The 13978-nt window shown below is 44.8% G+C and overlaps 1 protein-coding gene across 1 annotated transcript in view; it reads left to right on the top strand.

The window, feature by feature from the left end:
* Positions 1-520: 520 nt before the first annotated feature.
* ABHD12 (abhydrolase domain containing 12) overlaps positions 521-13978 on the top strand; it is a 50475-nt gene continuing 37017 nt past the window's right edge. Inside the window, exon 1 of the mRNA XM_026657721.1 lies at positions 521-783. Coding sequence (XP_026513506.1) covers positions 647-783 — 137 coding nt within the window. The 5' untranslated portion in view covers positions 521-646. The remainder of the gene's footprint in view (positions 784-13978) is intronic.

A 13978-nucleotide genomic window follows, 5' to 3' on the forward strand; every position in this document is an offset into this window, starting at 1 on the left:
AAATCCGAAATTGTACAGCCCTGGCACTGTAAGGTGGGTGCTAAGGAAGGCTGAAGAACGCTGGATTGACATTTTCTCTTCGGGTCGTCTCCATAGCGGCTCTGTTGAAGTGGAAGTGAGGGCAGTGGCCCTGGTGCAGGTTGGGCAGCTTTCTCCCTGCGGACACAGTGGGTGGGAGGGAAGAGCCGCCTGCATTGCCCCATGTGCCCAGTGACCTCTGCCAGGGCGGCACAGGGGTGCCCAGACGCTGGAAGGGATCTTCCTTAGCACTGCCTGTAGGGCGATGCCTGCAGGGGCCTGGATACCACCCCCCACAGTGGCCGCCAGGGGCAGGTGCCCGCTTGCCCCCACTCAAGATGGCCGCCGTGGGCCTGTGCCCGCGTGCCCGCACTCAAGATGGCCGCCAGGGGCTAGCTCGCCATCTTTGGTGTGGGCAGGAGACGCTGGGGCCGCCCTGGCGGCGGGTCACGCAGTCACGTGGTCTCGCCGCCGCCTCTGATTGGCGGGGGCGGGGCAGGGCGGGTCGCGGTCTCGCCGCCGCCGGTGCGATGTAGGGAAGGGCCGGGGCTGAGCGCGGTGACAGGAGCCGCCTCCCCCGGTGCTGCGGGCGAGAGACTGGGCCGAGCCGCCGCCGCCGGGCCGCGGGATGAGAAAGCGGAACGAGTCCGTCACGCTGGAGCATGAGCGCCCCGCCGGCCCGCCCGAGCCGGGCTGCAGCCTGAGGCACAGCCTGCGCCTGGCCCGGCCCCACGGCGAGCCGGCCATGAAGCGCCCGCTCGGCAGGTGAGGCGGCACCGCGTCCCGGGCGAGCCCGGCTCGAACCCGCCTCGGGCGAGCCTGGCGCCTGCCCCCCCCCGCCCGGCGCGGCCAGCGAGCCTGAGCCGAACTCCGCATCACCTGCCTGGGACAGGTATCGCCCCCCCCCGGGGCAGACGGCGGCGGGGACCGGGCCAGCGAGCCTGAGCCGAACCCCGCATCACCTGCCTGGGACAGGTATCGCGCCCCCCACCCCCGGGGCAGACGGCGGTGGGGTCCCGGCCAGCGAGCCTGAGCCGAGTGTGGCTCCCCTAGGGCGACCAGACAGCAAGTGGGAAATATCGGGATGGAGGTGGGGGGTAATAGGAGCCTATATAAGAGAGAGACCCAAAAAAAGGGACTGTCCCTATAAAATCAGGACATCTGGTCACCCTACTCCATCGCTGCAGGGCAGGGCCCGTGCCTGGCCGTCCCGGTCCCCAGGCAGTGCCGCTGCAGAGCCGACCAGCTCTGGGGCTCCTGCACCCCGGCAGAGCAGACGTGAGGGACGGGGCGGTTCCTGCGGAGCAGCTGGGGGTGCTGGCAGCGCAGGGACGTTTCACCCCGGGGTTAGTTTATAAATCATCTGACTCTGCTTATCGCTGTGGTGCCTCTAAACCACAGCGCTAAAGCTGACTCAGGCCAGCAGTGACTGAAAGGGTGTTGTTGCTTTGTGTCCCAGTGCCCTTTGGGCTGCCCTGTTCATGTGGAGGCAGGTTTTCGCGTCTCACAACAGCCATTAGTTGGTAGTCTCATCACAAAAGCAAAGGCGTGTAGGACTCAGAGCATGGAGATCTGTTGGAAGAAACCCAGACCTCCCTGAGAAAGTGAATAGTTTTTCAACAACTGAATCACATTTAGGGGATGGGGTGGGGGGAAGGGCTTGTGTTATTTTTGAGTTCTGGGAGTGAAATAAAATTCTTCTTATAAACCAGTTACGATTAATCCTTCCCAAAGAAATACCTACACACACACTCCATATAGAAAAATACAACTGTAACATGAGTTTTGGTATTATTTCTGTGGAAAACAGATCTTCCTGATCCCCCAAAAGGGGTGAAATACAATGCTATCCTGTAATAGGCAATACACTTACAAATGAGAACCTTATTGATGTAGCTTTTGCCTTCAGTTTCTTATGTAAATGCCCAAAGATATTTTATAATTCAGGCAAGAGCTTTGTGGTTTGGGTTGCTGCAGCCAGATTATATTTATGAAGGATAAAGCCACCATGTAAAACTTTGAGTGCCTATTGGAAACCTACGGATTATCCTTTTCTTCTCTTGCTTAATTACCAGATAAATTTTTCATTCTTGTATTTTAAAGTTATTTTTGTTTAGTCATTTCTCTGTACTGAGGCAAGCTTTTGTGCTGTTCCTGTGCAAATTTTGGTTTGAACACTGCTGATGAAAGATGCTTTAAAAGAGAAAATACTTATTGGTAGCATTTATGCTTAAATGTATGACCTACAGCTAACAGGTGGAGCTGCTGTCAAAACTGTGGTACATTAGCACAAGTATCTGATAATGAAGGATGGCATTCATTTGATCTTGTTTCAGATTGAACAACTGCACAGTTGATCAGCTTCCCTTAGTGTTTTATTTGTGTAACTATTTTCAAATCTAATCTATGTCTGAATAGATTACTTTAAAAACAAGTGTTAAATAAATGACAGATCAATTCCAGCAAGTCTCATTTTGGTGACTCTCTAAAACAGGAAATTTTGTGGCAACATCTGGGAGATTTAAAATAAAATATTTTGATTGCATTACCTATTACATTAAATAATACAGTATTGTTAATTGATACTCATTTTCTCTGGGCTCTCAAGTTTTCAATGTACTGTAATGTTTATACTATACAGATTAATTTATATAAATTGTTTTGGAGAGGGATGTTGAAAGAAACTTCAAGTTTTGGCAACTAGACTGGGGGACATTTAGGGTTTCTGGAGTCCGGGAAGGTGTGTCAAGACAGTTTGGGATTGTGGGATAAGCATATTAGCATGTTCCTGATTAAGTGGTCATCAGTGAAATAGCTAATGACCACCAAAATGTTAGTGATAGATTTCAGAGTCAGTATGATTTCGGAGGAGAATGGGGAAGTCTGCATTTCTCAGAATTATTGTCTTAGGCCTGGTCTACACTACAGAGTTAGGTTGAAGGAAGCCGCCTTAAATTGACCTGTTAATGTATGTGTCTACACTACTGGGTCCTTTATGCTGACCTAAATCGCCTCTAATGTCAACTTCTGTAATCGACCTCTGCGAGAGGCGCAGCACTTAATTCGATTTTCATGGGTCGACTGTGAAGTAGTGCAGACGCAGCGTTGGGTAATTCGACTTAATTGGCCTCTAGGTGGTGTCCCACAATGCTCATCTGTGACCGCTCTGTAGATCATTCTCAACTCTGCTGCACTGCAGCCAGGTACACAGGAAACAGCCCCTCCCCTGCTAAAGCCCCAGGAATTTTTGATTTCCCATTTCGTGTTTGATCAGCATTGGGAGTATGGCAGCTTGAGCACCGCTGATCATGGAGACTACACATGCCAAACGCACTCCAGCACAGGAGGTGGTGGATCTCATCGCTGTGTGGGGAGAAGAGTCTGTACAGGCAGAGCTCCGATCCAGCAGAAGAAACGCTGACATCTATGCAAAGATCGCTCAGGGAATGGGGGAGAAGGGCTACACGAGGGACACACAGCAGTGCTTTATGAAAATAAAAAAACTTTGCCAAGCATACCAGAAAGCAAGGGAGGCGAACAGTCGTTCTGGTGCTGAACCCCACACGTGCCAGTTCTACAATGAGCTGCAAGTGATTCTCGGGGGTGACCCAGTACCCCCACAAGCAACATGGACACCTCCGAGGTGTGTGAGTCTAGGGACAACAGGGAGGACGATATGGTGGATGAGGAAGAGGAGGAGGAGGAGAATGGGAGACAGGCGAGCGGTGGATCCATTCTCCCTGAGAGCCAGGAAATATTTTTAACCCTGGAGCTCTGTGGGCCGTAGGACATCATGGTGGCTGACCGTGATGCCGGGGAAGGCACCTCTGGGGAGTATATGGTTACTTACAAATCAAGTCCCGTTAAACTTAAGCGGGCACACACATTCGGTGATATTGCATGTTTGCTGTGACGAAAAAGCGAAGTGCTGTGGCTCTCTGCTTACAAGAGGCCACTCCAGCTACGCCCCAGGAAAAGACTTTATGTGGACTGGGATAGCTTGGGAATCCTCCATGGATATCTCTAGGAAACTTTCATGGAGGTACTCTGCAATCCTTTGCAGAAGGTTTCTGGGCAGGGCAGTCTTATTTCTTGGACACTTTCTCGTGCAACTCCTGAATTAATTCTGCTGGCATCATTGCGGTACACAGCATAGCAACATAAGGACCAGATCTATACCTAGATGCTTGCAGTATCTCCTTCCTTTCCGCCTCTGTTAGCCTCAGGAGACCGATATCAGATCGGGTCGCCTAGAGGAAACGGGGGAAGTTCTCATTAAAAGTGCTCTTACAAGAAAAAAAAGAGCATGTAGACCCCTCCCCCCCACATTCTGGATCACCAAACCATGTGGCCACTAATGTGCCTTTACTGTGCTCGGCATGGGTTGGCAAGTAGTTTAATGGCTGATATTTTCTCACCACATGTGATTCCGTAATTTGGGAGTGAAAATGTTACCCTTCCACCCCGTTCGTAAACCGCTTCCTTTGGTGCTATGGGGAGGGGCGATTGTTCGACTAGCTACCTCTGCTCCTGACATGAGCCTGCCATAAACTTCATTAAAAGTGTGGTCACGCATGACTGGGGGGGGGGGGGGGGGGCTACTCACCATGGCTGGAACAGCAAAACAGCACAGTGAACAGTTTTGATTATGGCTTGCACCTACTGTAATAAAGGGTTTTTTTTATGAAAATGGCCTTGCTACGGAAACATTTTATGCATGTACAATGGTCCCTTTCTTTTTTCCCATGACTGACAGCTGGAAATGTGTCTTTCGTCGTGTCATCAACACCTGAAAGCAGACTTTTGCTGATTAGAAGGAGGAGAAAGAGAACGCGGGAGGACATGTTCACCGAGATAATGAACGCCTCCAGGACAGCTGAGACAGAACTGAGAGTGTGGAGGATTTCACTGTCTGAGAAGTTAGACGTGGACATGGAGAGCAGACAAGCTTCCCATGAGCATGAGTGTGCGGCGCAGGATGAGATGCTTCAGATTATGAGGGACCAATCAGACATGTTGAGGCGTCTGGTTGAACTGCAGGAACAGAAGCAGAAGGGTAGAGTCCCTCTGCAGACCCTGGTGGACAGCCAGCCAGCATCACCTGGCACAGAATCACCTTCCTCCAAGCATTCCAAGAGGCATGGGCAAAAATTCCATTATCCCTTTCACTTAACTCGGGTAGGGTACAAGGGACAGAAGGCGCCCGTTCACAGACCTTTGATGGTCTAGAATGCGGTATTACGTTACACAGCTGAAAATGTTTCTCCCGTTCCAACTTCACAACCCCTGTTCCCCAAAGCTAACTTTTTTTTTCTGTTCTCCCTCTTTACTTCTGTCTGTTAAATAAAGTAAATGGATTCAAGAAATAAATGTTATTTATTGAATAGAAGCAGTGGGCTTGGGCGTGGGTTGGCTTTACAGGGACAGTGATACAAGCCAGGTGAAGCTTTGGGAAAGCACAGTGCAGACAAGCAGCTCACATTACTGTGACTCATTATTGAAACGGCTTTTCAAAGCCTCGCGGATATGCAGCGCCCCTTGCTGTGCTCTTCTTATTGCCCTGGGGTCTGGCTGCCATGCGATCTGCCTCAACTGCCCACCCCTGCGGAAAATTCCCCCCCTTTCCCCCACAGATATGGAGCACACAGCTGGCAGCTATAACCATGGGGATGTTCTCTTCTGAGGTCCAACCTTGTTAGTAAATTTCTCCAGCGCCCTTTTAAATGACCAAAGGCTCATTCAACCACCATTCTGCACTTGCTGAGCCTATAGTTGAACCGTTCCTTGCTGTTGTCCAGATGGCCGGTGTATGGCTTCATAAGCCATGGGCGCAAGGGGTAGGTTGGGTCCCCCAGGATAACTACAGGCACCTCAATGTCATCAATGTTCATTTTGTGGCCTGGAAGGGAAGTCCTGGATTGCAGTTTTTTGAACTGACCCAAGTTCCTAAAGATGTGCGCGTCATGAACCTTTCCCGACCATTTTACGTTGAAGTCAGTGAAACACCCCCTGTGATCCACCAGTGCTTGCAACACCGTTGAAAAGTATCCCTTTTGGTTTATGCACTCTTTGGCAAGGTGGTCTGGTGCTAAAATAGGGATATGCATGCCATCTGTCGCCCACCGCAATTAGGGAACCCCATCGCGGCAAAACCATCCACTATGTCCTGCACGTTTCCCAGACTCTCTATCCTTCATAGCAGAAGTCAATTAATGACCCTGCACACTTGGAGCACAGCAGTGCCCATGGTTGATTTAACTACTCCAAATTGATTCCCCACTGACCAGTAAGTGTCTGACGTTGCAAGCTTCCAAATAGCGATCACCATTCGCTTCTCCACTGTCAGAGCAGCTCTCATTTTTGTATTGCTGAACTGCAGGGCAGGGGAAAGCTCTGCACAAAGTTCCTGGAAGGTGGCCTTCCGCATTCGAAAGTTCTGTAGCCACTGCTCGTCATCCCATACCCGCAAAACGATGCGGTCCCACCAGTCAGTGCTTGTTTCATGGGACCAGAAATGGTGCTCAACAGAGTGCCGGCGGCAACTCTGAATTGTTTTTTTTTCAATGGCTTGCAGCAGGACTGCTTGCAGGACATTGCTATGTTCTGCGCGCCGGACCCTACTTTGGCTCTGGAAATACTGCAGGAGAAGGCGTGAGGTGTTTGAGATGCTCACAGCAAGAGTGCACAACTGAGCAGGCTCCATGCTTCTGGGGTTATGGTGTATGCGCAGGGTTTTAAGGCACGAAAACCACTGGGTTGTTTGCTGTTGATATGAGGGAGGGAGGACAGTGCATCATGGGATGCTGACGCAATGTTCCCATTCTCCCCTGCGACAATGTTTTGGTCCCATGAGGCATTGCACAAACTTCCCAAAACACACTGCGGCAAGTTGCACTTTAGAATAGCTACCCATGATGCACTGCTTTGTGCATTGATGCAGGCGCTGCTAGTGAGGACACACTCGAGACAATGAGCATGGTGTGGTCATGCGCAATCGACTTAATTCGGAGGCTTGAGTTCAAATTAGATAAAGTCGACTTAATTTTGTAGTGTAGACAAGCCCTTAGTCTGTCTGCAGACTCAGGGAAACAACATATCTGTTAGACTAAGTTAATGTTTTTAACCTTTCCTGCATAAACACACAAGATCTTTACTTTTAAAATAATAGCTGAGACTGTTACTCAGCTCTGCAGCAAAAGTTGATCATGTGGCTGATCCTATGATTCTGGAATGCACTAGGCTGTGCAAGTAATGCCAGTTGTGTTTATTACAGTGCTAGTGAATGGTGTCTTTAAAGTAGTAGCACAGCGTTAGCCTGGGCTTCCCAAACAGGATTTACTACCTTTTAACTTAATGAAGATGGCTCAAGTGCACATCTTCAGAGCAACACAAGCACTAAACAGCAAAGTAATCATAAATGTAGGTAAACAGTACCAATCTACAAGGAGTAGCCTACCACCATCAATATGTTAAATCACACCAGTAACCTTTCTGTCCTTCTGTTTCAGTTCATGCTGCCACCCAGCGTGCATACATCCCAGAATGGAGAATCACACTGAAGTGCACAAACACCTGTTTAATTATCTATTTTGTTGTAGCATATTATGAGTATACATTTGAAAATGGTTGTGTACATTTGGATAAGATTTGTGTGGTTTGGTTGGTTAATGTATATTGTAGTTGATGTGACTTTTTTAGTGGTAATGTAGATGTTGCTTTTCAGAAGGTAAGGAATAAGTGTGTGTAATCAATGCTTGAATTCTTTGGTATATGGTAATACTAAAACTGTAAATATTATATCGTCACATTTTCAGAAATGTTCACTAATTTTATGGACCTCTAATTCCTGTGTTCCTACCTTGAGAAACTTTCAGCACCTCTGAAAATCAGTCAGTTTCTTCTCAGTTCAGGCACAAAAAATTAGTGAATGATTTTGAAAACAGTAGCCGTAATTATTAAATATAGCATTGGAACATTCAAGTGTAGGCTGCCATTGCAGCATGATCTAAGTTCTTGGTATCTCTCTATCTACAAAAGGTCTCGTAATTTTTCTTTAAGATCTAAACTACTTCCAGTGCTGGCTGGTTTAAAAGCAGGATCTTCAAGCCTGCTGAGTATTGGTATGTTACAAAACAATCTTTGCCCCCACCCCTTTAAAAATGTAAATAACACTGGTAAAGCAATATAGTGATAAACTTCCAAAGTGTAGACTTGATTCTTCTGAATCCAAATTTTATTGGAGATTAGAAACAATTTTATAAGTGTTAAGCAAAAGCACCACTTAATTTTAAACCATATTAATGTAGCATCATTAACCAAAGAAATGTTCTACTCTTAAAAATGGTCATTTGATTCTCTTGTCAAATATCCTTCTCTGTTGTTCCTTTATTTTGTTTTTATTAGAATGGTAATTTCAGAGTGCTTCCTGTTTGAGTTAATAACCAGAACCTGGGCTTAATAAATGGCTGAGGAATTTCACTTGGGTAATAATCATATTGTGGGCTAATAGGAAGGCCTTTAACTTAATATTATCAAATGTTAATTTAAAAAATAAGATTAAAAAATGCTACAATCCCCTCCTCTGCTGCCCCAACCAAAATTGTCTGTCAAACTGCTGAAAGATTTTTTTTTTTTTTTTAAACAATTGCCTTTCCTCTCTTCTCTCCTCCCATGTTTCTCAAATGTGGGGAACAATGTGTGAGAGAGACCCAGAATGAAGAATACAAAAATTGTTCGTAAAGGAAACTTTTACCCTGTGGGATGCATTCCTTCAGTGTAAATAACTGGCTTTAGCTTCTGTTTCATGATTATTTCTGATGTAGATACATTCTAATAATGAATGGACACCACATTTGTGTGAACATAGATAACTTTGGGATTGAAATGAGGGTCATTTGAGTGAGATATCGCATCCTATTATTGCACTTATCATAATTGGAAGGTGGAAAGAGGGTTCTTCATCCACCCCTCACTCCCAGTTCTCTTCCTAATGAATGGTATTTGGGAAACAGGTATCAGTGGTCATTTGGTCAAAATTTAGACAATTTAGTTTTGTACTACCCTCTGATTTTCTTTTTCAAAGCTTTGTGTAATTTGAGTATTTAAAATGACATTGGCAACTTGAATTTTTTGGAGCAGACTAATTTAAAATTAATTTTTCTGATAATACTTCTAAATAATTTTTTAATATTAAAAAAAGGAAAGGCTTTTCTGGTTCCCTCTCCTGTGTTTTTAAGGGTCTTTTCGGTGGGCCTAAAAGCAATATCACTAAACAGGCGTGGGCCACACCCTCTCCCCCTTCTTTTTATACACATGCTTGCCTTTTGCCTCTTCAGTTTCAGCTTTGCTGCTGCTACTAGGAAACACCCTCTTGCTGAGCCAGGGGGAAGAACACACACATGAGCTCTCTCCAGAACAGGGCATGAGTAATATTGTCAGGTTAGTGTGTAGGACAGAAAGTGCAAATGAGCATCAACAAAGTAGTGCCACTGACTATACACAGTGCTGTCAAATACAGAGTAAACAAACTGGAAAAAAAAATTGAAACTGGTGTGATGATGTAGTGTTATTTTGACATAAAATTTGCAGAATTTTGCTGAATATTAAAATATTGTGCACAGAATTTAAAATTTTTTGGCACAGAATTCCCCCCAGGAGTAATACTTCCCAAATATGTTCACCTGCACCTGTATCTGGAGGGGTGATGAGTGCCTGTAAGGCTGAGATTCAGGTATACCCTTTCTCCCTTAAGGTTCCTTCTAACTTCCATATCCGTGAATCTTCACCAAAGTATTACTGACCTATTTTCTCGTTTAATTTTCCTCAAACTCTTCTAAAAATTTATGATTAAACTAAACAGGGATAATTTCAGGGGCATTTGGTTTTGTTTTGGTGAAATTTGGATTTATAAGGGGAAAATTTACCAGAATAACTGTTCTAGAATAACTCCTTGTGTGGACACTCTTATTCCAGAATAAATCTCCACATGGGGAGTCATTGCAGAATAGCTATAGCACTTTAAATACACCCTGCCTTATTGTGGAGCAACTTTCTCATGTAGACAAGCCCTAACTCTTCATCAAGTATGTAAGATCTCCTGTAACAGGGTTTGAAAAATCCACGTACAAGTTGTGAGTAGGAAACTTTTTTTCCTCCCTGGAGGAAGGGGAGACTAAGCCGCCATCATCTGCAGAACTAGCTTTCACTTAGAAACAAATCCAAGTCCTCTTCCATAAACTTCTGGCCCTTATAGTTGAAAAAACTTTCCAAACATGAATAGAAGCGATGTTGTTTGCTAAAGCTTGTGACAGACAGCTATCCAGTCCTAATGTTGCTCAGAGCTTTCCTGAGCCCCAGCAGAGTTAAAATAAAATGCTCTGGTTAATTTCACAGCTGATTTGGGCAGTAGCAAAGCTTAGAATCATGTCCGTTTCATTCTGCTGCTGTTTATGAAAGATGTGAACATCAGCAGAGACAGTCACTGGAGCTATTGATGGGTTTGTAAGGGCTCAAATGGAAGCTGGAGTACTGGTAACTTGGGGTGTGGGGGGGAGTCTTACTGGAGAAGAAAGTACATTCTCCATTCCAGCCACCAGAGTTGGGCTTAAAGTGTAGGTCCTCTACTTGGGGGGGGGGAAGGAGAGCTGATGACATCAAGAAGGCTGAGGTGTTTAATGCCTATTTTGCTTCAGCCTTCACTAAAAAGGTTAACAGATACTCAACACAATTAATATTAACGAGGGAGAAGGAACACAAGCCAAAACAGGGAGAGAACAAGTTGAAGAATATTTAGCTAAGTTAGATGTATTCAAGTCGGCGGGCCTGATCAAATTCATGCTAGGATATTTAAGGAACTAGTTGAAGCAGTCTCAAAAGAGCTAGCAGTTATCTTTGAGAACTCATGGGGGATGGTGAGGTCCCAAAAGAGTGGAGAAGGGCAAACATAGTACCCATCTTTAAAAAGGGGAGTAAAGAGGCCCCCCGGGAATTATAGAGCAGTCAGCCTAACTTCAGTATATTGGAAAGATACTGGAACAAATTATTAAACATTCAGTTTGTAAGCACCGAAAAGATAATAGGGTTATGAGGAATAACCAGCATGGATTTGTAAAAAAACAAATCATGTCAAACCAACCCAGTTTCCTTCTTTGACACATTACTGGCCTAGTAGATGGGGGAAACCAGTAGACGTGAGAGAGCTTGGTTTTAGTAAGGTTTTTGACACAGTCCCACATGACATTCTCATAAACAAACTAGGGAAATGATAATTTCATCTAGAAAACATAAGGTGGGTGCACAACTGGTTGAAAGCATGTAGGGAAACGAGTAAATGGTTTGCTGTCAAACTGGGAGGGCATATCTTGTGGGGTCCTGCAGCAGTCAGTCATGGATCAATTGCTAGTCAGTATTTTCATTAATGACTTGGATAATGGAGTGGAGAGTATGCTTATAAAATTTGTGGATGACACCAAGCTGGGTGGGATTGCAAGGATTTGGGAGCAGAGGATTAGAATTCAAAATGATCTTGACAAATTGGAGAATTGGTCTGAAATCTACAAGATTAAATTCAATAAAGATGAATTCAACACTTAGGAAGGAAAAATCAACTACACTGTGGGGGATAACTGGGTAGATGGTAATAGCGCTGAAAAGTATCTGAGGTTATAGTGGATCACAACTTGAATATGAGTCAACAATGTGATGCAATTGCAAAAAAGGCTAATATTCAGTGGTGTATCAGTCAGAGTCCCGTATGTAAGACACGGGAGGTAACTGTCCTGCTGTACTCGGCACTGATGAGGCCTCATCTGGAGTACTGTATCCAGTTCTGGTGCCACACTTTAGGAAAGATGTGGACAAACTGGAGAGTCTGGTGTAGAGCAAGTAAAATGATAAGGACTTAGGTCAGGTTTTCTATGAGGAAAGGTTTAAAAACACTGGGCATGTTTTAGTCTTGAGAAAAAAAGCTTGAGGCAGGATTGGGTAAGTCGTCAAATATGTGAAGGCCTGTTATAAAGAGAACTGTGATCAATTGTTCTCCATGTCCTCCGAAGGAAGGATAAGAGGAAACGGGCTTGTTCTGCAGCAAGGCAGATTTAGGTGAGATATTAGGAAAAACTTTCTAACTCTCAGGGTAGTTAAGCTCTGGAACAGGCTTCCAAGGGAGGCTGTGGATTCCTCATCACTGGAGGTGTTTAAGAACAGGATTGGTCTGGGGGTTTACTTGGTCCTGCCTCAGCTCAGGAGGCTGGACTTGATGACCTTCCAAGGTCCCTTCCAGTCCTACATTTCTATGATTTCACAACAGAAAAAAGATGCTTTTGACTTTTTTTTTTTTTAAATGGAAGCTCAGAATGTAGCCAAAAATTGGGAAGACTGGTTCTTTCAGCATAGCAGTACCAGAAAAAAAAACAAAAACCAAAGCTACTCTACAAAATCATCTTAAACAAATCCTGTTATATGTGATATTTGATTTCATAAGTGGTAATGGAATGGAGAAAAATGTGTAAAGGGTTATCCTAGGGAATGCTGGAGCAAAGATGTTCCTAGAATTTAAGACTGTCATTTCACACAGGAGCAGTTCTGGTGTATAAACAAGATCTGTGTTGCACAAGATGAGCTAAAGGAAAGTAAACAACCTTAAAATGCTAATCCCCATGCCTGGTTTCGATCCCAAAAGTTCATTGTTGCAACCACCCTTGGGTGCAATTATTAAGTGTTTGCAATGTACTATGTGAGTGCTAAGCACTTAAAATAACTGTAGCATCTGCTTAGTTCTTCTTCCAAGTTTTTAGTAGTTTTCTTGTGACATATGCATAATTCCCATCAACACTAATGTGAATTAGACTCATATGTTGGAGAATAATGTCACTATTCTCTGTACTGTACACTCAACATACTATGTTGATTTATTTTAATTATATTGCCACACTGTCCATTCTTATTTTCTGTTCCCTTTAAAGGGATGGGAGGATTTGTTTGTGACTTTGTTTCAGGTTACTTTTACTAATTTATAAGTGATCTGGAACTGGGTGCCTATTGTAGAATACAGTAACTCCTCGCTTAACGTTGTAGTTATGTTCCTGAAAAATGCTACTTTAAGCGAAACGATGTTAAGCGAATCCAATTTCCCCATAAGAATTAATGTAAATGGGGTCGGGGGTTAGGTTCCAGGAAATTATTTTTCTCCAGACAAAAGACTATATTTTATACACACACACACAGGCGCGTGCACACACACAGACACACAGACACACACACACACAGTATAAGTTTTAAACAATTTAATACTGTACACAGCGATGATGATTGTGAAGCTTGGTTGAGGTGGTGGCGTCAGAGGGTGGAAGAGAGAGGGATATTTCCCAGGGAATGCCTTACTGCTAAATGATGAATTAGCACTCGGCTGAGCCCTCAAGGGTTAACACGTTGTTAATAGCAACAGAGGGTCCTGTGGCACCTTTAAGACTAACAGAAGTATTGGGAGCATAAGCTTTCGTGGGTAAGAACCTCACTTCTTCAGATGCAAGTAATGGAAATCTCCAGAGGCAGGTATAAATCAGTGTGGAGATAACGAGGTTAGTTCAATCAGGGAGGGTGAGGTGCTCTGCTAGCAGTAGAGGTGTGAACACCAAGGGAGGAGAAGCTGCTTCTGTAGTTGGATAGCCATTCACAGTCTTTGTTTAATCCTGATCTGATGGTGTCAAATTTGCAAATGAACTGGAGCTCAGCAGTTTCTCTTTGGAGTCTGGTTCTGAAGTTTTTTTGCTGTAAGATGGCTACCCTAACATCTGCTATTGTGTGGCCAGGGAGGTTAAAGTGTTCTCCTACAGGTTTTTGTATATTGCCAGTCCTGATATCTGACTTGTGTCCATTTATCCTCTTGCGTAGTGACTGTCCAGTTTGGCCAATGTACATAGCAGAGGGGCATTGCTGGCACATGATGGCATATATAACATTG

Source organism: Terrapene carolina, unplaced genomic scaffold (assembly GCF_002925995.2).
Source record: "Terrapene carolina triunguis isolate 2854851 unplaced genomic scaffold, T_m_triunguis-2.0 Scaffold275, whole genome shotgun sequence".
Classification (NCBI taxonomy): Eukaryota; Metazoa; Chordata; order Testudines; family Emydidae; genus Terrapene; species Terrapene triunguis.